The sequence below is a fragment of the Falco rusticolus genome, chromosome 2 (genome assembly GCF_015220075.1).
Source record: "Falco rusticolus isolate bFalRus1 chromosome 2, bFalRus1.pri, whole genome shotgun sequence".
In the NCBI taxonomy this organism is placed as follows: Eukaryota; Metazoa; Chordata; class Aves; order Falconiformes; family Falconidae; genus Falco; species Falco rusticolus.
In genome coordinates this window covers 76,944,022-76,971,188 of record NC_051188.1, presented here as the reverse complement: position 1 = coordinate 76,971,188, position 27,167 = coordinate 76,944,022, and the positions used below count along the sequence as shown (strand labels likewise).

At 39.0% G+C, this 27,167-nt stretch overlaps 2 protein-coding genes and 1 long non-coding RNA gene across 9 annotated transcripts in view; 2 read left to right on the top strand and 1 right to left on the bottom strand.

Moving 5' to 3' along the window:
* The window catches only part of TTC3 (tetratricopeptide repeat domain 3), a 68,898-nt gene extending 57,256 nt beyond the window's left edge, over positions 1–11,642 (bottom strand). For 3 of the 7 annotated variants that reach the window (XR_005102505.1, XR_005102506.1, XM_037376506.1), the window contains exons 1-9: positions 11,090–11,629; positions 10,755–10,842; positions 7,755–7,800; positions 6,444–6,576; positions 5,944–6,031; positions 4,643–4,696; positions 2,406–2,529; positions 1,275–1,360; positions 369–463 (exon numbers count right to left, since the gene is read on the bottom strand). Coding sequence is in view for 5 of the 7 variants with exons in the window: in XM_037376506.1 (XP_037232403.1) it covers positions 369–451 (83 nt within the window). In the remaining 2 variants the exon portion in view is untranslated. Of the gene's footprint in view, positions 1–368; positions 464–1,274; positions 1,361–2,405; positions 2,530–4,642; positions 4,697–5,943; positions 6,032–6,443; positions 6,577–7,754; positions 7,801–10,754; positions 10,843–11,089 lie in introns of all 7 variants that reach the window. The other 4 variants (XM_037376500.1, XM_037376502.1, XM_037376503.1 and 1 more) reach the window with 3 other exon arrangements.
* A 363-nt stretch (positions 11,643–12,005) lies between these two features.
* Positions 12,006–16,810, top strand: LOC119143457 (phosphatidylinositol glycan anchor biosynthesis class P). Its single transcript, XM_037377747.1, has 4 exons — positions 12,006–12,470; positions 13,757–13,829; positions 14,357–14,475; positions 15,865–16,810. Exons 1-4 carry the CDS (start codon positions 12,389–12,391, stop codon positions 15,993–15,995), a joined length of 405 nt encoding a protein of 134 aa, XP_037233644.1. The 5' UTR covers positions 12,006–12,388; the 3' UTR covers positions 15,996–16,810.
* A 6,779-nt stretch (positions 16,811–23,589) lies between these two features.
* Positions 23,590–26,197, top strand: LOC119143276. Its single transcript, XR_005102648.1, has 3 exons — positions 23,590–23,891; positions 24,048–25,920; positions 26,107–26,197. It is a non-coding gene; the product is annotated as an uncharacterized LOC119143276 (long non-coding RNA).
* The last annotated feature ends 970 nt before the right edge of the window (positions 26,198–27,167 follow it).

Genomic DNA, 27,167 nt, shown 5'->3' with positions numbered 1-27,167 from the left:
CATCACAGCTGAGATGATAAATATTTGCAACTGTTGGTCAGGCTGGAAGAGTATTCAGAAGGCATGACACCAAAAAGTGGCTGCTCATACCAAGTAACTTTCCTTCTTTTCAGGTTTACTATACTTACTGTTAGTCACTTTTAGATCAGCTTTAAACCCTAACAGGACTTCTGAGGCAGTAAAAGCGCAAACAACCACTAGTAGCAAGAAATAAAATAGAGCAAAGGATGTATTACATAGCATTTAAAAAAAAAAAAGATGTATCATTTGGCCTCTAAGTAGAATGGCTCATGCAAAACTATACAAAAATCAGGATAACTCTGAACACATATTATAAACACAATCTGGTTAACCAGTTTAGTTCTTACCAAAACTCTATGGCTTTAGTATATGACATTATAGCACGATGAAAGTCTCCTTGGGAAAATTCTTCATTTCCTTTCTGTTTCATAAATTCACTGTTCTGTGAAATCAAGAAAAAACAATTCAGCAACCAGTGTAAACAAACTCATTTGCAACGAGAAGAAAACAGCTAAAAGAAGCAGCTACTTTTTTATGCTTGTAAAACCAGAATGTTACATATGTATTATTAGTTGTAATTTAATACTTTTAATTCATTGCAATTAATATGCTTAAAATTGTACAAATGCAAATGCAGACAAGAATACAATGAACAATTAAAAAGCAAGACTAAGTAGAAGCTCTCCTGGATTCCATAATACAGCTGTCAACAAAAGCAAGCACGTGTCAAATAGCTGAGTAGGCTGACTACAGCACCGCTCAACCTGTTCCCTACTCAGTGCCTCTCAACGTAGCCCCTCAACTATGGAACTGTAGCAAGGACGACAGAGGAATTAACCACACTCCCATAGACAAAAAAAACCCAAACACCTACACTAAAGGAACCTATGGCAAAGTATGAGAGCATCTTATTTCTGTGTTAAAAGGATCAAGTTGAACGATCTTGTATCGGTGTTAACTGCATTTCCTTGAGCTTTTTGGGGAGGTGAGGAAGGGAATGCTGTCTAATGCACACTGGCAATGTAAACAACTAACGTTTTGTTTATTAGGCCAGGATCTCTCAAGGTAATTATTTATGTCAGGACAATTACTCACTCAAGCTTTTGAAACCTTTGCCTTTAATCATTTGCCCATTTTTACAAATCTTTGATCATTAACACCACATACAACCCTCACCAAAAAAAAAAAAAAAAACCCAAGAAAAAAAAACCACAACAGAAAAAGCACAAACACATTCTGATATAGTCTCTCACCTTCCTACAGTTTTCACAGGTCACAGCTTTGAATTCATCAACTAAATTACAATCTTCCAAAGCAACTTTATTAATGTAACGCTTGCCTGGAGACAAAATGCAGAAAAACACAGTGGGTAAAGAAATTACCAAAGACAAGTAGGATTTATCTGCTGCTGCTAAAACTCATGCTCTGTTTTCTGACTGAAAGTGAAATTTGACATACAAACTAAGTAACAGAAACAAACTAAGTAACAGAAACAAACTAAGTAACAGAAACAAACTAAGTAACAGAAACAAACTAAGTAACAGAAACAAACTAAGTAACAGAAACAAACTAAGTAACAGAAACAAACTAAGTAACAAATTAAGTAACAGAAATGTTCAGAATAAAATGAATTGCTATTGATTAAGCCCAAAATGACTGGCTGCAGACCATAAAACATTTAAATACTTGCCTAATTTCAAGCAATCAAGTGAAATTTGATTGTATTTTAAAAAAATTCCATTTTAAAAATTTGCAAAGATTTGTATTTTAAAGAATCCATACTTTGGCATTTAACTATAAAAAGATTCTTCTCTTTACATGCAAGTTCAGTTTCTACTATCCTGTCACTTACTGCAACAGCTGAGTTAGAACAGGTATGTGCAAAAGTAGAATATAAGCCATTTAACATACATCAAATACAGCCAGCCTGGAAGCTTTTTGTAATTTCAGCAGAAGTTCTGCTGCTCATATTAATATATCTTACAGTAACTCCCATGAGCTCATTTTATAAGACTAACATCTCAATTAGTATTTTGACAAAATCCTCTGCCAAACATTTAACAGAAAGACCCAAATAATATTTCCAGCAACATTCAACTTAACACTCAAAGGAATAGAAGGCACACATACAGCCCATGAGGGACACCAAAGTGAAAAAAGTGTTCTGAACTCCTGGTTCAAAAAGAGCACGTGCACTGTAAATATGACCCACATAAAGGGATTCAAGGAAGAATTGACTGGTGCAAACAAGAAGAAGAAAAAAAGAAAAAAAAAAAAAAAAGCGCTCCACCACCACGATTTCTCTAGTCATTCCCACAATAATGAAACACATGCAAACATTAACTGACTCTCCTCATCATTTCTCCAGAACTGTTCATACTTACATTCAGTGAAGAAAATTTCAAGATAAATCCAACCACAATCACCAAGTTTCTCCAGCCTCTGCAGAATACTGACATCACCTGTGTATCTGACCCAATCAAGTGCGTCCCCAACATCAAAGACACCCTGTTGCAATTGAAGGAAAATAAAGAAAAAACACCATCCTAATTCCACACAAAGCAAAGTCTTAAAACCAACAAACACCACCCAAACCAACATCTCACTGGCAATATAATGGAAGCATTCCATGTAAATATAACAAACATTGCTCCTGATTTGTAAGCCTTTGAAACAGACAACAGCTCACAAATATAAATACCTGGATAACTCAAGCACAGCTTAATACAGCATATTGACACAATGAAAACAGTCATTCTTTCAACAGGAGACAGGGAAGCCATTTCAATTACAGAATTTGATTTAGAAACTTCTTTTAGACAACTGCACTCAAAATTGCTTCAATGTGAAATGACAAGCCTGGTTTAAAAAAGCAACATTCTCTAGGCTGCTAGACATGCAGGCTGGACTAAGATTTAATTCTGTAATCATGACTTCCCTTCTATTCAAACTAAATGCAATTGTTTGAGCTACAGAGCTTTAATTGTAGGAGAGGGATTGAGTGAAGAATGTCTGTTGCCTGGGATACTCCCACATTATTTGAGCCTCCAGATTTTGAAAAATAATGTAAAGACAAACATCACTAAAACACAGGAACTGGGTAATCCAGCAGTAATATACAGTTGTTCCTATTCTGCTTCTCCTGTTGCTACTGTCAGCTATGATAGTGCCTTCTAATTCCAAAGGTTTTATCTTAACTTTTGCAGTTAACCTATAGCAGGCAGCAGAAACTAGTAAGAGGGAAAAAAAGCGACAAACACAGTGAAATTAAAAACATTCACAGTCCAAAGTTTACAAGCTGAAAAAAGTAACTAGTTCTACTATACACTGAATTTGGTAGTGAAGATGGATCAGCAGGTTTCCAAACTACACACTTAGTCTGCCATTCACAGTCCTTCAGACTGAATTGGTATAATTATTTTAGAATCTGCTAAAAGATTTCCCACCTGTCTCCAAAGAGGAGAACTTTTGCATCATTTCAGTGATCAGGCTTAGCCGTGCTCATAGCCCTGTAGCCCCACCACGGCATACTGCCGTTGCTAGTAATAGGCCACAAGCTTTGTACAGACTGCAAGGCCACAAGACTGCTACTTGTCAGGTTTACTCTGAGCTTGTTCTGACCCGCCAAGAGCTCTGTTTTAACTTGGGTTAAATTGTACCAGCAGTTTTTCTTCTGACTGGGTGGTTATGACTAATCTGGTTTGAAAATAAACCCAAGTAGACCCTAGGGTGAGGAAGGAAAAACCATCAACAGCAGTCCTTGCAGCAAAGAACTCCACCTAGTGATGACTAAACCCCACACACGTAAACACTAGACAGAAGCCATTTGCTTTAGGATCCCAAGGAGCAGTGCAAGGATAAGCACAACACCTGGAAAAAGGTCAGCTTCTAGAAAGTGCACGTATTACAATTTTAACTGTGCTATCTTATCATTAGAGTTTTTCTGTTTAGTAGTATTTGCTTGTTTGTTTGTTTCTTCTTCTGTAATAATTCATTTTGGAATACTTCAACTATACTAATAAAAGCTTCTTGTCTTTACGTGCAAAGCGTGTTTGCGTTCTGCCCATACCTAGCCTTTCAGCATAACACACCAACACCAGCACAGAGAGGAAAAAGCAAAACACAGCACATAGGACTGTATGCTTGTGGGAGGGAATCTAGAAATTTTCAAGACAAGGCAGAGAGAGCACAGACATGTCTGAAAGGAATAAGCCTTGAACAAGAAATGCCAAATCTGCAAGCAACCAACAAGTAAAGCCACCAGCAGGTACCGAAGTGGAACTGGAAGGCTGATGCACAGCCTAAACCCACCCAACCACACTGCAGTAGTGACCTCCAAGAGAAATCATTCATTTTCAGCATGTGTACCACCGCCAAAGTTCTCACTCATTTTGTCTTACACAGATTATATTTATTTCACAGTTCCTGTCACACAAAGATTTCATTTTGTGGCTCAGAGTTGCAACAGCTGCAACTGCAGTCCTATATACTACATACGCCATAAGCTACAGACTCAGTTTATTTGTTCAAGCATTTCAAAGTTTTGGATATTTGTACAAATATTTTCTTGGCATTCAAACATAAAGGAACATTCCTATTAAACACAACTGGAGAAACTTACATTTTCTATTCTGCTGCCAATTCTCAGTACACCACCAATAAAAGCTGGAACATTCTAGAAGAGGGACAGAAAAATAAAAAGCACGTTATTGACATCTGATAGCTTTAGTTTCTATCTGCTCGGGTTTAACTTGATAGCATTTTCTGTTCTGCTTGAATGCAGTATCATTTGGACAGTTGCTCTGGTCCACTTCAAAGTTTCAGGAAGTATTTTTGTATTAAGTAGCAAATCCCCTACCATTTTTTGTCGAAAATGTTGACAGGGACATAGAGTATGCATGGATGCTATGACATCTGTTTAGGAAAGCCAGCCACTTCAACCACTTCTGCAGTTATCTACACACCAAAGAACCATCTGACATATCCAATGAAAACCATCCAAAACAACAGTACTTCCTCTCCTGAGATCTTCTGCTCCTCCAAATACATTTTAGTATTGAATAGACAATCTTTAACATGCAGAAGGAGATAACAGGCTGAGGAAGTAAGAAGAGGGAAGCAGAGGTAAACAGGGAGATGGGAATATACTCAGACCCTCTCTATAAAGACTGAATGGGAGACTACCAGAGGAGGAAACAACACAACCCATCATACGAGACAAAATGAAAATACTGTAAGGACATTCTGAAGTACAAGGAGCTGAAAATAGAGCATTCTGGTAGCCTGAAGGAGTAAGCAGCAAAAAGAGCGTAGGGAAGTATGAATCCACAAGGTCAATATAAAACATAAATACCTAATCACAGAAAGTCACATAACAGTAAGGCAGACTGGGAAAGTGTAGCTTGCAGTTGAGCACAGAATTTAAACAAATGGATATTTTTTTAAATGTGTCATATCTAAATTTTAAAAAATAATTAATAAAATTATCTTCCCTTCAGCCACTAAGAACGTTGCTTATATCGTTCTCTCCTCTGCACTGGTGTGTTTCTAAGCCAGCAACAATGGTGAATTTTAAATATAATTTGTTGAATTAGGGGAAAAAAAAAAAGGGGGGGGGGAAGTATTTAACTTGTTCATCTGCGAATGGTGCCATTTTTCCCACAGATGTGACTCTCTCTTTTAGCAATTTAAAAGGGATTCAATCAACTGTATTATTGACTCTTCAGGTATTTAGTAAGTTATCCCAACTGTAATAAAACCTATGGACTCACTTTCTAGAAAGCTGCAACTCAACTACCAGACAATTTATTCACTCCGGCAAAAGGAAAAGTCTAATTTACAATATAATCCCAAGATGCGTAAGTTAGAGATTTAATTAACCTATTATACTTGAAAAACGTAAAGTTAAAATACAGTACTTACAACAACTTTCTTAATTAAATCAACAAGGTCTTCCAAAATCTCTAAAGCACAGAGTCTCTTCCAATTCTGGTCTAAGACCTGCGAACTGCTTAGAAACAGAACAAGTTATTATTCAGAAAAATAACACTGCGTTGCATGGTCTTAATTCTAACTTTAAGGTAATTAGATCTAAGCAAGAGCATGGTTACAAACTCAAATCAAGTCCAGGGTGGGATGGGGAAGAGCTGCAAAGCTTTTGGCACTTTGGAAATAAACGACATCCATTGAAGTACTTAAACACACTTTTCGATTCCAAACTTCAGAAACCCATTCTTAATATTTTCTTCTGTATATTCATGAACTATGCCTTCTGACCTTAACTAAGTTAGCCCACAGATAAAAACATTCCTGCAGACAGTTTAACCACTACTGAAATTATACAAAGATCTTTCACAGGTAACCAAAATTAAAAAAAAAAAGGTAAAGGCTGATGAAATCACTTCAAGAATATGATTACTTACATCCAATCAGCTACCAAAGAATTACTTTCACTTGTGAAGAGAAAAGGCCAAAAGATGTGTATTTTAATAACGTTGCAATATTCTCTTAGTACTTCAACTGGCTGACTGCACCATACTTCACAGGGATCAACATCTTCAAAGAAAGAGTTAGGAATTAAGACTACACAGTTCAGGCATTACAAGTAATCAAAGTCCAAACAAACATTCAAAAACATCAGTTATTTCCATACTGTATTCCTAAGTACTATCTAACCAAAAGAAGAAAACTTAAACACTCTAAATACATCTAGCAACTTAAGGGTTTTTTTATAAATTGAAGGGCAAGAGGGAATCGATATGGAAGTAAGAATAGAGCCCTGCTGGCAGGCTTTATATTCCTTGCTCAAGGAATTGCCTGTGTTCTGAATTATATTGATGTAACACATTAAATACATAAATGCAGCCTGCTTCTACATAAGGATCCTAACAAGGGCTGCGAGCCATTTAATGGCTATAAGGGGTGCTATCTTCAAGATAAAACAATAGCCATTTTAACTGTACCCATTCAATTATTTTCTACAATAAATCCAGGTTAGTGTGGCACATAGCCACACGGTACAAGAAGATCAGCAATATTCTTTTCTCCAGAGGTCATTATGTGCAATGCCTGGCTCTTTCAAAAATATAATCTATTCCCCTCAGAGACTGTCTTTAAAAGGTAAAGATCCTGATTAGATTACTAAGGTGGCATCATATACTCTCAGACCAGAAGCAATATTACCCGAGAGCATGAATGTATGCAAAAATTCATTTTACACAGCTGGCTCTGTTCACCTGAGTTTCCTATATATTACAGGTTACCATTTGTATAGTGAATACAGTTTTGAAGGACTTGTACTCTTGAGCCACATGCTTTTCTGCAACTATTATAATTTTTTTTAAAAATAAATGCAAAACTTAACCTACAAAGATCAACTTGAAGATGTCTTTAACCTATACAGCTAAAATATAGCTACAATTAAAATACAGGGAAAGAACACAAGCCTTAAATCTCCATCCTTATAACATTAATTGATTGCATATATGTACATATCGTATTGACTATTTGCATTGTTCTCACAAATGTATAGCAGTCTTCTGCACATCACATTGGGACAAAAAGATGAGAACTCTTCCAGTGTAAAAGAACGTACCAGTACTTCTGCTCAGAAACAGTAATTATCTACTTATTCAGACAAAAGAAGGGAAAAAGTGAAATAGCAATCAAAAAGATCCAAACTCAGCACAAAAAGTGCATTAGAAAGTTAAGTAATACTGGCTTAGTCTACATACCTGTTTTAGGCTTATGCGGCGGCTGCTGTTCAAACACTCCATGACCCTAAAGATAAACGTATTTTTTAACATTACCCACCTTGCAAATGTGCTACACTAACTATAAGCAATGATTGCTTAACTGTTTCTTAGTATTAAACCAACTGTTTACATCAGAGAAAGGAAGGAACAGTGACAGAACACAGAAGTAATTTCCAATTCCTTTTCTCAAGAAAAGGTAATTATTGAACATATTTAAACCAGTATGAAAGATGGTCTATAGTTATATCTTCATAAACAAGCAGCATGATCAAACCAGAAACAAATCTATAAAGCAAAGTATTTGGTACTGGGCAGCTTACTTTCACACGATACACTCTTTTAGTCTGCATTGGTTCAAATTAGTCCCACAGACAGACCACCCATTTGTGGCTGATGCACATTACCTATACTCTTAAAAGCACCCTCTGGATTAGTTTCATCCCCAATGAATCCCACTAGCATACTCCAAGATCTCTTCACAACTTAAGCCAAAACATGAAAGACAGGGACAGTTGGGATATTTGCTTCAGGAGTGTTCTCTTGATTCAAACTAAAATACTAATGCAGACACATTAATTAACAAAATTAATAATGAACTAGCATTATTTAGTTATCTATTATCAAATATAATTATTTAGTTGTTAACTAAAATAATCGTGCATACTCCAAGGACCTAGACAGAAAAAATATTTTTACGTACCTACTTGCTCTGAACAGGAGCAAGTTCAATTCAATTGAATTGAATTCAATTGAATGTTCATTCAATGCTCACCAGCATCTTGCTGTCTTCTAAGACCAATCTGAGGAGGGTGAATACCCCATGCTTTTCCCCCCCCATCCCGTTTCCCCAAGAATAAAACACTATTGGTACTCCCTATTCTCCCACATGTTTCTGCACTTCTGACAACGGTTTTCTGAGGAAAACAAGAAAAAGAAAGTCTGCAATATTTTGCACTACCAAACAACAACCCCCTTTGGAAACAGTCTTTGTAATTCATATTAAGCACAACCAAAAGGCAAACAAAGCAAACTGGGGGAAAAGCATGTTTACTAGAGTTATTTAACACAATGGTTTAGATGCCGTCTCATGAAAAAAAAATACCTGCATATCCATTAAAAAAATGTCTATAAATCAACAGTTATAAATGTCTGGGAAAACTTGCTAGTTTAAGCAATATATTTAATTGCGCTAGTATTCCAAAAAGTAAGAATTCAAAATCGGGTATTAGACAGCAGTATAACGTTCAAGAATATCTATGTAAACATGTTTAAGATGACACCACCAGTTTTCAAAAAATAATAATGAAGTTTTGACAATTAGTGCATGTGTATTGAAGTAAATATAAATACATCAAAGAAGCAGAGTGAGTTATTGATTTACTACTTCATGGCAGCATACTGTGTCAATACTTTAATGGGTTCAAAACCTAGTACTCCATATGAGCCTCTCAAGCTGAATAATAAATTACTTCAGTCCATTTTACAGATCCCTAAGTAGTCTATTATTTTCACAAATATTACGTGTCATTTAATAAATACTACATATCATGTCTATGTATTGCTGTATTACCATGGCAAAGAAATGCAAAGCTATTTCTGAATACAACTGGAGAACAGTATAAAAACAAATTACCAAACACATCTTTTATAAAGTTTCTTTAACAGACCTTTATTTTTTCAGTGGCAGACTTTCTGGAAATACTAGCCTGCTCTGCAAGGACAACTTACTAATCTGACTTAAGGTGACGACAAGCATTCACATGATTTCAGCTGAAGTAACGTTTCTGAACTATTACAACATTACATGTAAATCAAGGCTTACTCTCAAAAACAACTTGTAACATTGACGTATTTAACAGACCAGGACATTCAATAACCTAAGATGAAAAAAATTAACCAATTTCAAAATCAGTTAATCTTGAAAGATGACTGAACATCTCCTTCACTCCATAGCCAGGATTTTGCTATAGTATTTAAAAACAAACAACACACACACCACCATACACACACCACCCCTCTAAACATCATTCTCATGGTGGTATTCCCATCAAAGCAAACCGGAAAAACAAGATTTAGCACTTGCACAGAATCAAGGGCTTTCTTTCCATAGCACTGCATACGCATCACCTTAAGAGATAAAACGTCTAGTATCTTATGCTAACGCAACTGTTACTTTATTTTGTCCACAGTACATAAAAACCCCCAACTTTATTGATATAAACAATGTCCAAAACATTAACGTTGGTAGCAGCCCCTTGTAAAGCTACAGCTTTACAAATAAGAAAGTCAATTTACCTGGACTTTCTATTTCTGCACAGGAAGAATAGTAGGCCAGCTAGCCTGTATTTCATAGCAGCAACACTTAGGATAAATAACTCATAATTGAACTCTCAAAGCAGCAGAAAGATTAACTACCACATTCAACAGCTCCTTACACATAGCAAGAAGGGGGAAATAAGATTAAAGAATGCATTCTTAAAAATATTAAATCAAAAAAGCAGTACAGTTTATTCAATACAAGAAAATTAAGTGAGTAGAGGCCTTATTGGGCACAAAAAACCTATAAAAAAATTACGAGATGACAAGAACAAAGACTGGGTAAACACTGCAGTTAATTTGCAGACTTGAACTTACACAAACTAAACTGTGATAGGTTTGCAATTAAAGGAATTTAATGTCACTCTGAGGTATAGCATCCCAAGTACGGCCTGGACACACAGCCAACAAGTTGGTCAAGTTCTGCTAATAGAACCTATGCATCACTGTCCAGTTTTACATAGTTGCATACGTATTCAGTAAAACTTGCCTGATAGATGATGCGGTCTCTATGCTCCACCCCGATTTAGTGCTCTTGCAAGTGACTATCATACAGTGATATAAGGTACCTTTGCATCAGTTCCAATGAATCAACACCAGCAATTATTCTACAACAGATCAGAACACCCTGCAAACTCTTCACCTAGTTTCAAACCTACTTACCGATTCGCAGCAAGATTTATCATCAACATAAAAAGCCAAGGCTGCCAAGTCGGATTCGGATATAGGTTCACCCCCATGGTATCTGATCCTGAAAGAAAAGGATTATGTGAAATGCACAAAGGGAAAGCAGGAGGCAAGTAATGCGTGCTTTGCGCAACTTGAAATGACCACAACACTGAATTACACTTTACAGTTTTACGGAAGAGGTGTTACTTTTACATAGCATAGGTTAAGGTTTCAAACAGTAACCTAAAGCATCAGTTAAATGCTAATTAAATCGACGAACTCAAAAGCCTCCCCAGTCCCTGGCGCCCGACAGTACTCCAGCACGCTACCTCACACGGGACAGGCAGGAGCGGGAACGGCGGTTTGCACCGGCTGGGTCAGGGGGCCCATCGCGGGAGCCGCTGCCGCGCCCGGGGAGCGCGGAGCCGAACGCCCAGCCCGCTGCGCCGGGCAGGCCCCACCGGGCCGCGTCCGTCCGCGACAGCCCCGCCGCAGCGTGGCGGGGGCCGGCCGGGCTCCCCGCTGCCGTTAAGCCTCCGGAAGCCTCGAGGCTCGCCACTGACGTGTCGCAGCCAGGCGTCTTCCGCCGAGCCAGCCTTGCCCGTGCCCGGTCCTCCCCGCGGCAAATGGCTCCAGCGACCCGGAGAGGCTGCGCCGCGGCTCCCGTGGCCGACAGCACCGCTCCACGCCCCAGGCGGGCCGGGCCGGCTGTCACACTGCCGGGGGACTCGGGAGACACGGGCGCCACCTTCCCAGCCTCAGCCCCAGCCCTACTGACGAAGCGGAGGCACGGAGCGGTGGGAGCGCCCAGCGTCCGCCGCGCCTTCACTCGCCGACCCCCCTCAGCCGCCCGCCGCGCTCCCCTCCGCCTCCGTAGGGCCGCGGCCGCTCCCCGCTCCCTCAGCGAGCCCCGCCCACCCGCCCGCGACGCGCGCCGGCACCCCCGCCCCGCCCCGCCGGGCGCTGGCTACTGGCTACTTCCCGCCCGACGTCACGGGAGCGAGCCAACGCGCGGGGAGCAGCCGGCGGTCCCCGCCTGCCGCGTGCTCAGGGGCTGTGCGCACGCGCCCGCTGCACGGAGCTGGCGGGGCGGGCGGCCCCCTGCGCCCGCGCATGTGCGGCCCGGCGGGGGGGCGGCGGTGCGGGACCGGGACCGGGACGGGGACGCGGGCGGGGGCGGGGCCGGGGGCGGGGCGGCTGGGCGCTTCCGCCTCCCTCCGGCTGCGGGGGAGGGTGTCCTGGGTGTGGTTTCCTCCCCAGGCTAGGCCGCGGCCTCGGCAAGGAGGCAGAGCGGCTTTGCCGGGCGGGGCGGGGGGCTGCGGGTGGGAGGGGGTCGGTCGGTAGCACCGCGGCCCCTCAGTGTCCGTTGAAGCGCCGCGGCAACGGCCGCCACGGGTGGCGCTGGGCAGGCGCCTGCGCTGAGGCCCCTCACCGGGGCTGAGGGGAGCGGGGCCGCCTGCCTGCGCGGGCTGGGCGGCAGCACCGGCGGCGTGTGCGGCCTCGGTTCCCGCACTGGGGAATACCGGCGGCTTCCGGGAGGAACTTGCCGGCAAGCCACTAACAGCTTCTTACCGTGTGTCCCCGCCTGCCACCCCCCCACCCCCCCGGGTTAAAGGGAAGAGACCGCTATGGTTGAAAACTCTCCAGCCCCTTTGCCAGAAAGGGCAATATATGGATTTGCTCTTTTTTTAGGATCGTGGTTTGGCTTTAGTAAGTATACTGGGTACCGAGTACCCCACCAGGCAGTGTGGCTTTGTTTACGAGGCAAGTGTAGCTCTAAGGCTGGCTGGAACGGGTCAGGATTGTATTAACACCCTGTTGCAAGGGCACATGGTGAACTGAGTGAGCGTTACTTGCTGGACCTGTCAGTTGTTGCAAAGATGTGTCGTTGCCTTTTGTCATTTCTTCATGTTTTGTCTTTAATCTTACTATGGGATCCTTAGTAATATTAATGGAGTCAAGGTATTTGAAAAATTCTCTGTATTCTCATTTTAGTAACTTTTTTACTTGAATTGCATACATTGTCACTATTCAGTAACCATTCAGTAGATATTCAGTATATTCAGTAGATAACAGTAGTTTAACTCTCCCTACCCAAACACTGGGGAAAAAAAAGAAAAAATGCAGTAAATTATGTCAATCTGGTCAACAGCAATGGACAATTATTCGCGTTACACCAGCGTATCTTTGCTGGTATGACAGGTGCTTTAGCATTTCACTGGGTGTATCTTGTGTGCCCACGCAGGACCAAGGCTTGAGAGGCTGAGAACGCTTTTTCAACATAAGAAAAGATGCAGCAAATATATTGCAGTCGAATAATAAACTAGGAACCTACTGTAAGTTTCTCACCCTTGGGAAGTAAGTCAAAATGAAATGTGCCTCTCACAGGAAGCCACTGTGGCTCCATACCTTGTGTCACTGGTTGCTAACTTTTTGCCCTCACATTTTTTTAAACCTTTCTCTGGATTTGTTGCAAGGGAGAAAAATTTCTTAGTATTTGTTTTGTTGGCATGAAAATGATTAGCTTGTCAAGAATCAGAAAGTATTTCCAGTAGCTTTTGCTGAACAGTTCCACCCAAGCACTGCAATTCTACCAGCTTTTCTTTCAACCATATGACCCACTGTGTTACCGTTTTTTGCTTTAATACTTTTGTCAGAGTCATTTGGCATCCTTTTGCTGCGGGTTGTTTGTTCTGCAGTTCAACTTGCTAGTAATTCTTGTCTCTCTACATAGGAAATCAGAAACTAAACGTTAAAGCAGATATAAAAATCATATCATGTAACCAGCTGCAAAACATTGCCCCCATATTGGGTAGTTTTTTTTGTCTGAGAGGCATATTCTACAATGTTTTGGTAGAGCTGTTTTGGTTTAAATAGTGTAAAAGCCAAATACTATCTCAGCATGTATCAGTAGAGAAGTATTGCTCTTAAACTTAGGGAGTAAGTCTAAAACAGTATCAGTTGTACTATTATGACTCTTTAATTCTTTTGTGCAGTATTGTATCTTATCTGGGCATATGTTCCTGAGACTTGGCTGTTCTCATTGGGACTAACATACTGGCCTCAAAAGTAAGTTCAACCAATTAAACCCTTTAGCCTGAATATGTGTAAGTGTAGAACACCCTGAATTATTTTCAAATTACAAAACTTTTTTTTAAGTACTGACATTGTATTTAATCCATTTTTTCCTGTTGATAAAGGACCAATCTTTGTGAAGCATTTTTTTAATGTAGATAAGTAGCTATGATGAGCATTTTTCATTATGTAATGAAATAAATAGTATTTGAGTGTTCTGTGATAAATTTGACATTTTGTTTTCAGGAAGTTTGCCAATGAAAATACAGTAAACGTTAAACCATAATTAAAAAAACAAAACCCTTCTGTAGGGAATCTGTTTGGTGGTATATACCAAACTAGCTACAGCGACCCTGCAGTCAGTGATCTTGGGAGAGGTCAGGGTCTATATTCAGAAGTGTTTCTTTTTCTTCTTGGCTAAGTTTGTGCTGGATACAGTAACAACCACTATATTAAACCTGTTATATCATTAGGTATTTGTTATTGTTAATCTTTTGTTATTTGTTAATCTTTTTCCTCAGATACTGGGCAGTTGCTTTGCCAGTGTACCTACTAGTTGCTATAGGAATTGGTTATATATTACTTTTTGGTATTAACATGATGAGTACAGCTCCACTGAACTCAACGCATACCATTACAGGTAATTTTACTGGTGTTTTTTAAGATTTTGACACTTAACTGGTAATTTCTGTAAATACATATAATGTAGCTACATATAATATAAACCAAATTTATGCCTTTAAATATTTTGATGTAGAAAAGGAGTTCTTGGAAGTACTGGAGTGAAATGATAGCCACAAGCCTGACTGTTCCCTCTTTGCCATCTTATGGCAGGGGTTTGCAACTAGTAGAGCGTACTTTATTAGCAGAACAGACCACATTAGAGGAACAGGGCTTAGGCATGTGAAGATCTCCCTGCCTTGCACCTTGCATTACAAACCAGTGAGTGTCACGGGAGGAAGGAGGTGAGTACCTACCTGGCAGCAGCAGAAGTGGGAAGGCATGCAGGAGTCAAGGTGATGCAGAGGTGGATGCTGCAGTATTGAGGCCTGATCAGATATGTTAGTGATTCCCTGTCTAAAAAAAAGCTGTTCTTCAGGGTTTTCTCTCAGCTTTTTTGTAGACTTTACTCCTGTCAAGGAGACATGTTCTAAGCATTCACAATATTCTCCAGGCATCTTTCTCCACATGAGGAATTCCACCGCTATTTGCAGGTGGCCATTTTTGTTACAAAACATGCAGACTCTAAAATTTGTCAAGGAAGTTGCCTATTGCTGACTGCTGAAGTTGCATTGTTTTAACAAGCTGTGTTCATTGCATTACATTACACTGAACTGCTAAGGAAAAAAATCAGTCAAGGCTGCAGTTCAAATGCATTACTCCAGTGCTTCTGTCAAGAACTGCCCTTTAGTCATCTTTGTGTTCCTGGCTGTTCATTCACACTCTCATGTCACCCTCTTGTTTGATGTCAACCTAACAGTTTGGCTGTATGGCAGGTGGGATGGGGGACCTACTCTGTTTGAAAAACAACTATTAGAAAGTTTTCTTTTTCAGAGGAAACAGTTTGGTAATGTGTGTTCAGAGTGCACCTGTAAAAATGTTTATGCTGTTAGAGGAATGGTTGTTGTGTGGTGATGGGAACAAGCAGCCAAGATGAAGGGAGGGTGGACAGCATCTCTCGGCAGAAATCCTAGTACAGGTGTTTAAACTACAGACTGAGCTATTCACTGTGGGGGTTTTTGTTTGTTTGTTCTTTTTATCTTTGGGTTGTTATGGCTTAATGTCATAGGGCATCTTAAGGCAAGCAAAGTCCCAGGCAGTGATTTCAGCAGAAGGGTAGGGTTGATTTTTTCAGGGGCTCTGATAATATGTTGATGATGTAAAGCATTTCTGATGACTGTCTCGTTACACCTCAGCAAGATGGGATTTTCAGCATCAGTTATAGTAGCTGAATTTATAGTGTTCCATTATATGAATTTCTTGAAAGAAAAGTCTTTAATACATGAAATGTTCTCGTTGTCTCCTGTAGATAACTATGCAAAAAAACAGCAACAGAAGAAATTTCAAGAAGAAGCAATTCCAGCATTGAGGGATATTCCCATCAGTGAAGTAAACAGAATGTTTTTCCTTCCTGATAAAGGAATCTGCAATAGCAGATAGTTGTTATTAGGATCTGTTTGAATAAAGGATTAGTGGAAGTGTTACATAAGGAAGACCAAAACTCTCTAAGCTAAATAACCCTCTTTCTGCTGTAGAACAAAGCTTTTTTTTTCTCTCTCTGACTTCCAAACTAAATTTATGTTAACATGTTTCGTTGAGATGGTTGATTTTATTACTATGCATGTGCCTTAATAATCTGCATTGGCATGAGACTTATGTCACATTAATCTTGTTTTAATCATCACAGTTTCTCATTGAATGCAACCATACCTTAGAGTGTGGCCGTGCTAGTTCATGAGCACGACTGGACTGGCAGTGCAGGCTGGTACCAGTGTATCCAGACCCGTGGTAGTTTAATATACATATTGAATGCAACTGGACTGGTAGTGGTAAATTGAACATCGCCTAGAATTTAACCCTAGCTGCACCCAGCCTCTCACCTTGGTAAGCAGAGTTGGAAGGCGGGGAGGGGGAGGTTATTTCCTGCTAAATTACTCCATTCCCCTTTAACGCAACAGAAAATTGCTTTAAAATAACAAAAACCAGAAAATATCTAACCATCCTTGTGAGTTTAGAATAGTATTCTATTACTTGTAGATTTCTGCTTGTAATTTCCCTGTGAGAGTGAAAGGAAAAGAGCTTTTGGACGTAGCTTAACCTATTTCCTGTTGAATTCAAGGAGAGAAAATGTGTTCTGCTAGTCAAATGCTTGAGGAACTTCTTTTTGCAAGTGATGTTAATTTGAAGTGTTTACATTGTAGATATACGGTTTTCATTTGTAAATATTAATAAAATGTAGCTATTTTTTTGTTATATTTAGCCATTTTTCTGTGGTTCTGTATTTGCCCTGGGTAAAGGTGTGTAGTGGTCCAATTTTATTTACATAATTCTTTATTCAGCAAAATATGTTGATTTTCCACCCCCGCCACCCCACCCCCCCAAATTGGTGGGTTTATGGAAATAACAAGATCACCAGGAATAAGGAAGGTAGGTTGTGAAGATTTTCTGAAACAGGTCTTGAAATTACTTTTTTTTTAACTGTTCTTAAGAATACTGAAAACTATGCTCAAGGAAATTTGTGGAAATAAAGGAACCAAGAAGTCCATCTTATTGTCTAGGTTATGGCACAAAGCACAGTAACTTTTTATGGCAGTGGTTCAGATTCTTAAACGGTGCCTTTTCTTTCATGTCTGCATTACTGAGCAGAGACCCATTTTTTATTTACTTTCTTCAAAGAGACAAACCCAGTTATCTTCAGTAGTCAAGGTTATTTGGTTTGGTTATAAAAAACAGTCAGTAGAGTCTTGTTATTGTTTGTTAGGTCTATAAGCCAACTTCGGACCAGCAGAGAACTTAGTTAAAAACATCACTATTTCATTAAAAGATAAAAAAGAAAAAAAATTCTGTGGAGAATTTTATGCCAGTTCTTTAGAAATCAGTCAAAACAACCATCAGCTGCTGTGGGAAGTCTTAAGGCTTGGTAACAGTCAGTCTGGTATGAGTAAGAAATTTGTAGCTTCTTGGTCCTCTGGTCTTCAGTAGTTTGCTATTTTTTCCTCCTGCATTTGAAGAAAAAAAACATACTAAGTATTATGTATAGGAGAAAAACTTCTTAATGAAGGAAAAAATGCTCTTCAGCGTTTCATTCTAACATAGTAGGTTTTAGGTATATTGGTGGTGGTGGGCATTTCATAAGAATTGAGTGTTTGTACCTAAGCCAAATTATTTTTTGTTTGATAGTTGTAGACTTCTTTGTGAAGTTCTGGGTTTTACTTTGTCCCAAGTTGCTAGTGTTTCACCCTCCTGCCACGATTTTGCCCTTCTGTTAATTTTAATTTACATGCTCAAACACCCATATACAGGGTGAATTCAAGATTTTATGATCAACAGATATTAAGATGTATTTACTCTTTCATTAATTCTCTAATCACGTTGTAGACACAGAAGTATTGACTGTAGTCTTTTTTTTCTGTATAATTTCTACCTATGTTCTATGTTCCTTTTGCTTTCTGAGAAAGCAATTTTGTTTTTAATTCTAAATTAACAAATGAAGGTCACGTTTCTGGTATCATTTGATGTAAGGATTAATTCAGTCCCCTGTTAAGGATACCCAAATCCCTTCAGGATAAAGAAAAGCTACTGGAAAATGCCCTCAAGCCCTGAAAGCACACAAATTAAAGGACTGTAAACCTTGGACAAAGATTGTATCAGTGATGAATCTGCCATTTCATTTAACTGCAGACTTCACAATTATGGGAAAACTAACAGAGATAACTGAGTGAGTAGGCAAAATGGGGCCATTTGTTTTAGTAAAACTTGGCAGGCATGAAACTCAATCTTTGCTTTTCTGTCACTACTGTGTAGCAGTGCTTCAAAGACACTATAGCGACCTTCTCTTCAACTTAGGAGTAGTGTTTGTAGTGTTTGAAAACTTCAGAAATTGCCTCTGTGATCAAAATAAAACCAGATAACACAGTGTATGTGGGCTAATAAATATATTTTAGGGAATTGCAGGTGTTTGGGACCCATCATTTCATGATCTTGCTTATGACTGTGATTAAGGAAAAGATGCATAACTCTGCCAGCAAAGAGAAGAGTGATTCTGCATTTTCTAAATGTACAGCACGCTACAGCTGTTGTTATTTAGTAGGATTTATATAGATTTTGCCTCGGGTATTATTCCAAAAAACCTGAAATGGTTGAACTGTGCTGCTAATAGTGCCTTTCTTTACAAAACATACCTGTTCAAAGACTGTATATCAGGTATCCATTCTTCTCAGAGACTGAGGAAAAACTAAATAAATAAAGGCAAAACCCTAAATTTGCCCTCATTTTCACCCTTCTGACTTACTGATAGTGTATTGTTGTAGCACAACCAGTAGTAACTAGTAGAGTTAGACCAACTGCATTGTCCCTGCTGAAATAAACGGAATGATGAAACTTCAGCCTTGGTTTTTAATGACTTTCTAGGATTCTTCTGCGGTTTTTATCATATTGCAGGCTGATGGTATATTACGCATCTTGCTATAAAAGTAATCTTGTAAGACAGGTTCCCCCCTGCCCCCCAAATGGTATTTAAATGAATGTGTGTATAAACATGTCATAAAAAAAATAACAAAAGTGCACTGTTTCAAATTAAAAGGTTGTATGTCAAAGGAAGTAATAGAGCTGTGGTTGCCAGATCTGTGTCAATCTACTATGGAATGCTGCTAGCTTGATTTGGTGATCTTTAAAATAACCATTTTGATTGCAAGAGGGAGGAGAATAGGCTAAAAGTGAGTAGCAAATTATATTAGTCTTGATATTTTTATGGCAAAAGTTCAGGTATTATTAAATACAGTCAAAGACCCTCTCATATAAATCAGCTGTAATTTTAAATGTTTATAGTGTTGCTGCTGTAAAGATAAAAATTGCCCCAAATCAGAGGGGGTCATACTGCCCCCAATGCAGGTGGTGTGCCTGGAGCTTTTCTGAGCAGGAGCAGGAAAAATATATGTATGTTTTAGTTCCATAGTGTAGATCCCTTTCTGGTACTCTGGTTTTCCATGGGTACACCTCTGAGCTAGGTCATCTACAGACATTAAAAATGCAACTCTACCACCAATGGCAAGTAAAGTGTATACAAGGAAAGATGGTGGTAAAGTTAATACTTACAGGTTTTGTTGTTCTTTTTAGTGTGCCTTGACATGCTGTAAGTTAAGTCAGGAAAACTTAGGCTGAAAAGCTACCTTAACGAAGAGATCATAAATATAGAAACAGTGAACTTTCGATCTCTGACAAAACTTAAATCTGAGAATGGAGGTAATGGTGAGATGGTCTAAATAGTGTTCAGTTCTTACTCTGCTCCCCTGCTTCAGCTTTCTTCACAAAAAAACCAGTGGATTTGTTACACGTCTTGGCTGTATCTGCAGCAATTCATGTTTTATAAGAGTGATAGGAAGCGATAAGATTTTTACCCTAGTACAGTGTTTTTCTAATACTTAATTAACATTCATGCCAAAGCTCCCACCTACAGGTACAGTGAGAAACTCACCACTAAATCTCTTTTGAAAAAGACTTTTTGAATACTTGATTTCTTTACCAGGCAGTGGACTTCAGTTTCACTTGTGTGTGTAAATAATAAAGTATTTCTGACCTACAAACAGAACAGTTAATAAATAATTTTGTGTAAATACATTTTGTTCCATAATGCACCTTTTCCACGGGCACTTGAGTCTGAGTGGCTAAAATGTTTAATGCAAAGTCCTGCTTGCTGCTGTACTGTTAGATTTCCAGTCAGCTCTAAAAACGACTGAGGTGAATGGGGGGGTTTGTATCTTTCCCTCTATTCATGAATTGAACCGTATTCTGAGGAGAAAGTTTTGGAAGCATTTAGTCTGTTTCTGCCAGTTTCCTTACGGAGAGATTGCCAAAGTAAATTTTGTTGGTATGCTGTGCAGCTTATGTATCAACTTAATTCTCAGCCTTTTGCTAAAAGCAGCTAGATAGATTAATCCAGTCTGGAAATCATGATTATACGGAGTGTACTTAAAATTCTTTCAGTGAATTGGATGGATTTTTTCTCTGGAGCTTTTAAAACTGCTGTAGTGAAGGTTGCCTTTTTCTCAGTTGCGGCAATGTAGTCCTGCTACTGTTGGCATTCTTTCAGTATAGATGTAGCCTAGAAAGAAAATTGTTCCCATGATAGTTCTTTTTCTCTTAAACCAAATTATTACTGCACTGTATTTGGAAAGAACACTGGACATGAGAGGATGTGCTTCCCTTTGATATATGTATCCTCCAAGAGCTTGGAAGTAGAATTCAAGATTGTTTTATGAATATACTTTAATTTTGATTTTTTTATGTGAATACATAAAATAGAAATACAAAATTGTAGGTGTTGTCTGGATACTTCTCCAGCATTTGTGTACCAGTGGAACATTAACTTGTCTTTTACTATCATAATTTTAGAGAATGGAAAATGAAAGGTAGCATTTACTGGAAATGTTGCAGCTGTTGAGCTGCTGCGGGAACTTCTGTGGAACAGAGATCGTGAGCCAACAGTTTGATCTGTTAAATGCTGTGTTTTGGTCTTGTCTTTGAAGTAGTAAACTCACGATAAACTCATTATTTGGGGATGCTTTGTTATCTTTTTCCTGTAAGTGATGTATGACTCTAAGGTCACTGAAAATTTAGCAAGGTCAAATTGTAGATGAAGTAACAAACCAGAACTGAAAACTGAAAATTAACTGCAGTTGAATAACAGAGATTAGTTCACTTCTAGTCTTCTCTTAATTATTAACAAACTGTTAAGGGATCACAATGCACATTTTATTTAAGTGTGCAAATAAGAGTATGTTGACATTGTACCATGAAAAGACAGTTACTCAACAAAAAATAAATGCTGGCTTGAGGGGAAGAGGATAATACAGTTTTTGCTTTCTCTAATGGCTATAGTTAAATATTGCCAATCAAGTAAATAGTACAGTAATATTACCTTAATTTGAAAGTTAAATGTGACAATACAGGGGAAACCAAATGGAATGTGTAGCAGAGACTGAGAAATTGAATCAGTAGAGGCTGCTTCAATGTTGTCAGACCTCAGCAGATGTGCAAGATGATTTGGTATTTCTAACAGCCTTTGGTAAGACTGTCATGCATTATCCAATTGTATTTTTTCTCATAACTCTGTATGTTCTACTGTCTTAAAGAACACACTGAAGATACTTTTTTCTGTTTCAGAGTTGTGGATTTCTAACACTTGCTTAGGTCATTAAATCTACATCTGATGTATCCAGCATGTAGCACATTTATGAATATTAAAATGGCTGTTTTGTGGGAGACTGAAGATAAATACAGCCAATACCCTGCTTCTGGCACTGGCTAATAGCACCTGCTATAATAGTAAGAGCAAAGATTAGGGCAAGAAGCTGGTAATATTTCCCCAGAATGCTTCCCCAGCCTGCAACAATATGAAACTTCTGAGCCAGATGTAGTATAGTAGTATTTTTTTTAATTAAAATCTTTCATTTACTTTTTGTAAGTAGGTAAACTTTTCGTTTCAACAACATCACAGTGTAGTTACAAGTTGGGTTAAGTGCTTCCTTTTGTTTTAAACTCACTGCTCATTATTTTCATTTGATGTTCAATCATCCTCCGCTATCTCCAAACCGCTCAAGATGTTAGAGAGTATGGTTATATGTAGAAGAATGGCTGCAGAAGCATGGCCTTAGAATCTCTGAAGATCTGCGCAATCCAGGCCTGGTATTAGAATAGGCCTGTAATCAGAATTGTACTGAAGTTGCTGTGCTGAAGTTAACAAGAAAGGTAGCCTTGAGCTATTCTTGAATCCTGAGACCAAGTAATTATGTTGTGCCAACAGGCCGTGGCTGTAACAAGATACAGCTGCTGAGAAAGCTGGTGCAGGGCCAAGAAAGATAGGGACCGGTATGGGAATATAGGGAGTAACAAACTACAAGGCTGAAGCACAGCAACACAATTAGCTACATGGATAGAATGCTTATTTTAGTCATGATAATTAGGGGTGTGAGAACCGCACACATTTAGAGACTACTAACCAATTATATTTCTGCTTTACGAATATGCATGTGTATCTGTTCTATATAAGTAGTGTTAGAAACTAATAAAGTTGAGCAAGATGCATAACTCATATTGAACGTCTTCTTGACTCCGGCGAACCCTTCTTCCAACAGTTACATACTAAATTGTCTTACACAGTTTTGCAGGCTGAAGAGTTCTGATCTGTTTTGTTGTTTGAGTAAACTGTGTACTTGATCATCCTTTCCCCCCTCTCTTTTTATTGCATTCATGTCAAGTATTCATCTAATTTTCTAGGCTACAGCAGACTTATGGCTCACATTATGGGTAGTTGATCTGCATTTATTCAGTGGCCCCTTGTCTGGGATTTCCAAACCTCCAGTATTTGTCTAAAACGGCTCTTCTTTTCTGCCTTGGAATAATTTTAATGGAGCTACTGTCCCACTTGGTTTGCTGTAGGTCTGGAAATTCTGGACAAGTTAAAAATGTTCAGATTCTGCCTGGACATGTTACCAGGAAACTTGAAATAAGATGCCCCATCCAGTCATGATGTGGTAGTTCTGTTAGTATATATGGCCACTGTCTACACTGTATCTGTTCTCATGTCATTTGTTTTACTAGTTACCCCATATAAAACTTCAATAGGCCAAAGGTTCTTTACCAGAACTCCTGAAAAATGGTTAGTACACTACTGAGTAGACATCACAAACCAAAAATTGACTTAGAACCTGGCAGTGTTCTGGCATGCTGCTACCAAAAAATCCAGGAGGATTTTTCACAGATCTGCATGAGCCACTTGCCACCCCAGACTGGTTGACCACCAGCTAGTGAGAGCACAGGACAGGATAACAAAGCTCCACACAAGTGAGTGCCTGGAAGGTGATGTGTTGATGCTGAAGATGAGCATTAACTAGACACAGATCTTGAAAAGCTCTGTCTTTCTGAAAACGTGGTAACTTCTCCTGGTTATCCAAGCTGCAGTTTCTGTGGTTTTGGGTAGGGCTTTTGAAGATTTAAGTCTGGAGTTAATAACCAGTCCTCAGCATCAACACATAGTCCCACCTGTCGATGCTAATCCCTCCAGCTCAAAACCTCTCCTTAATGCGGGAAGATCAGTCTCAGTTGCAACTGATGCTGGACTCTACTTACCTCCTGGTCCTGCAGATATTAGTTCCTCACTGCTGTCATGCAACAATAGTTAACACCAGCTCTTACTGGGCATCTGTGTCCACAGGCATGCACTGGTCTCATCTGATGCTTTTCTGAACAGTAACCACAGCCCACTGCTGGGCATCAGCAGGGCAGGCAGAGAAGCTGTACAGAAGGAAGTACCAGGCAGCATATGGTCTCTACAGAAAGGTAAGGATTAGCAAGGAAGAACCTATGGATTGTTCCTTTTACATAATGGACCCTTAAATGGTGGTAATATCTGTGTAAGGGAAATGGCTCATCAGTGTATGTGTGTTAGGGAGCGCTGTGCCATTGGGGATTGTGTGGTAACCACCGTTTTCGCAGGGGATGGAGGTGGTTCCCTCAACACATCCCTCCAGACATCCAGTAATCCTCAATGGAGGCCTGAGCAATTCAGCAGCAAGCAGGCTGGTGTCACAGTACAGATTAAACTGGCAGCAGGGATGCACACAGAGGTGTCTTAAAAGGTAAGAAAAAGCCTTGTTTGGGACTCCAGGGTGATGGCAGAACTCCAAATGTTGGGAGTGAACTCAGCTGAGCCCTGATGGAGACTAGAGCTTCTTGCAAGGAAGAAGTTGAGGCTTAATGCATAGCAATTTCACCATTGGCGGGAATATGTTATCACGAACCTGGTAAGTGATCTTGGATGATTTTTTGTTCAGTTGCTACAGACTGAATAATGATGAAGCTGAAGCATAAATAATTTTAGGATATCTTGTGCGAGAACTGAAAGACCTTTAAATGAATGTCTGGATTTTAGTTCCCTTTGTTGGGAAATGAAGATGTGGAGATAATGAGTGAATGAAATGTAAAAGCTGAATTTTCATGTGTCACACCAGTGTTAACAATTTCAACTAGTTTTTGTAATTCTGTATATTATAGGATGCTGTCTCCTTGTGTAAATTTAATTAATAGATCCACTTTTTGGTTTGTCTACTGAGATTTTTTTTAAATCCTCCATTCTAATACATTCATTCATTTAGAATCCTAATTTGCTAGACTTACAATTTTTAACACTATCACTTTGTTTGACAGGACATTGTACTAAGAGGAAGATCTGACAGACACTTTAAGTGGCTCTTAAAACTGCCTGACCTTATCTACACCACCACCAGCAGTGCAGAAAAGGTCAAGAACCTTGGATTCTGCCTTTGTCTTGTTTATGGGGAAACTGGCAGTTTTGGTTAGAGATGAGATGCCTGAAGCATAATAATTCTGAAACATAGTGGGACCAAATAGCTAATCCTTGAGGTAATTAAAAAATACTGTCATAGCAAGACAAGTACTAGCAAATGCTCTGAGCATGCACAATTTATGCAAACAACAGGTTAACCAGGACAGATTATACCCATTCTCTGACTGAAATAAACTGTAATGAAAAAAGCAGGTTTTGCTCTAGTGGATGAACAGTGTTGGAATAAATGTGTTTACATTGTATACAGCTTAAAGATGCTTATGAAAATTAGTAACGCAAGTCTTCCTGAGCACCAGTTTAAAAGAAGTACCAAAGTAGAAAGATACACATCCAAATCCCACTAGATGGGAATCAACAGCAGGTCAGTTATATTAAAATCATAGATTAAAGTGCACTAAGCTATAGAAATAGTATTTGAATATTGTGGTGAAGACAAAAAGATAGCACATAATGCATGTTTCAATGATTCATTAAATCATAGTTTTTAATCAAGGCTGGCTTTTTTTCTGACTGACAAAAAGGCACTTTTCTGATTACAGGGGGGAAATCTGATAACAACAGAATGACAGGACCCCAGAAAATATCACAACTGTCATTTAGAACTTGTCTTGACAGGGTGTTATACTGGTAGTGGGCTAGGTCAATTTGGCATACAGCATTCCTATCAGAATAAACATGCCCCATGGAGCTAATAAGCATAGTCTTTGCATTTTAAATCATTTCTTGCTTAAATTCAAACATTGTGTTTCAAAGCCTTTGGGTTATTTTGAGGCTCTCCATTATATTGTTTTGCCTCATAATCAGTCCTATTTTCATTTTATCAGGACTGCAATGTAAAAAACAGTAACTAAGAACAGTGCTCTGAATGTTCTTAATTGGTGTTACTTTAACTTAATTTAAACCTCATAATCTTTCTTTCAGCTTCCGGGTTTTATTTAAAAGTCTCTCAAAACACAAAAGGATTTCCTTTTAGTTTCCAGTTGCATTGACTCATTCTTCTTGGTAAGACAGTTATAAACAGTTTTCTTTTGAGCTTTGATGTATTTCTTTGTTTGGTCAGATGTCTGTCCATATGTTTCCAACAATTCTTTTTTTATCTTTTGATTTTTTTAATTTTTATTTTGTGTTTGTTAAGGCTGCCCACCATTCATTATTAGGCTGAACCAATTTCTTCTTCATCTTCCTCAGAGTCAGCATCATCATTGTAGAAGTGAATTGTAGCTTGTACTGGAAAACTCGCCAGAACCTTCTCTCCGATGTTATTAAGAAACTTTTGGGATTTGGACTTGGGCAAGTAAAGTCTAATAAGAAAAAATATCGTAAGAGAGAGAGTAAAACTGTGATGCATTCCCAGCTAAGCTAGCTTGAATATTAAAACCTATTTTTAATCTTTATTTGGAGAGAGAAAAATCCTAGGGTTCCTTGTCCTTTAAAATAAAAGTTGCTAACTAAAACATACTGTTTATTTTAAGTTGCTTCAGTTGCTTTGTGCATATTATGTATTGGCTTTGCCTAAGGTCCCATCCTGATAAGTGTTGCCAGGGCAGTGATGCATGCTTGAGATGGGTTGGGTTGGGTTTTAGCACAGTTCAGAATGGAAGTGTCCCATGCAACTGGGGGAAGCTTGAGGAATGTTCTGGGATTCTGGATTTAAGATTAAGACACCAATTTAAGATTGGGGTGGGTTGCCTGTTGCACAGAGGTTGGTCTTAGTGGATTTTGTTTCTCCAGGTAGAGGATGAGGTACACACTGAGAGAGATTTATTTCATAATTTATATTGGTTTGTATTGAAATCATAAATGTCACATTTCAGGTTTTCACCAGCTTTCCCACTAAAGCAAAACTTATGTGGTCTGTATACATATGTTGTTCGGTGTGCATATGTATGTGCATCTTTCCTCTCAGTTCCGCTTCGGCCAGTTTTCAATTACATTTGACAGTGATAAAGGTTGCACAGAATTTTAGCCTCTACATCTTTTATAAAAACAAGTCCTTGTAAAGAAGAGAGATATTGCATTAGTTTTCCTCTAAACAAAAGTCCAAATTGGGACTTTCTACGTCATTAAGCATTAGAGAATCCAAATGTTGGTGAAAACCCTTATGAATCCTCTATGCATAGGAAAAGCTTTACCTGGAGTTCAACTTTTATCCAAGAGCAAATTTAAGCAACCTGAACACACAGATCTGTAACAAGTCACATTCCATTAGTAGCTGTTCATGTTAATTATTTGGGCTTTGTGGGCTTGTT

Coding starts and splice junctions, on each gene's coding strand:
- LOC119143457 (XM_037377747.1), top strand. CDS start 12,389: ATGGTTGAAAACTCTCCAGCCCCTTTGCCAGAAAGGGCAATATATGGA. Junction 12,471..13,756: donor AGGATCGTGGTTTGGCTTTA/GTAAGTATACTG, acceptor TCTTTTGTGCAG/TATTGTATCTTATCTGGGCA. Junction 13,830..14,356: donor CTAACATACTGGCCTCAAAA/GTAAGTTCAACC, acceptor CTTTTTCCTCAG/ATACTGGGCAGTTGCTTTGC.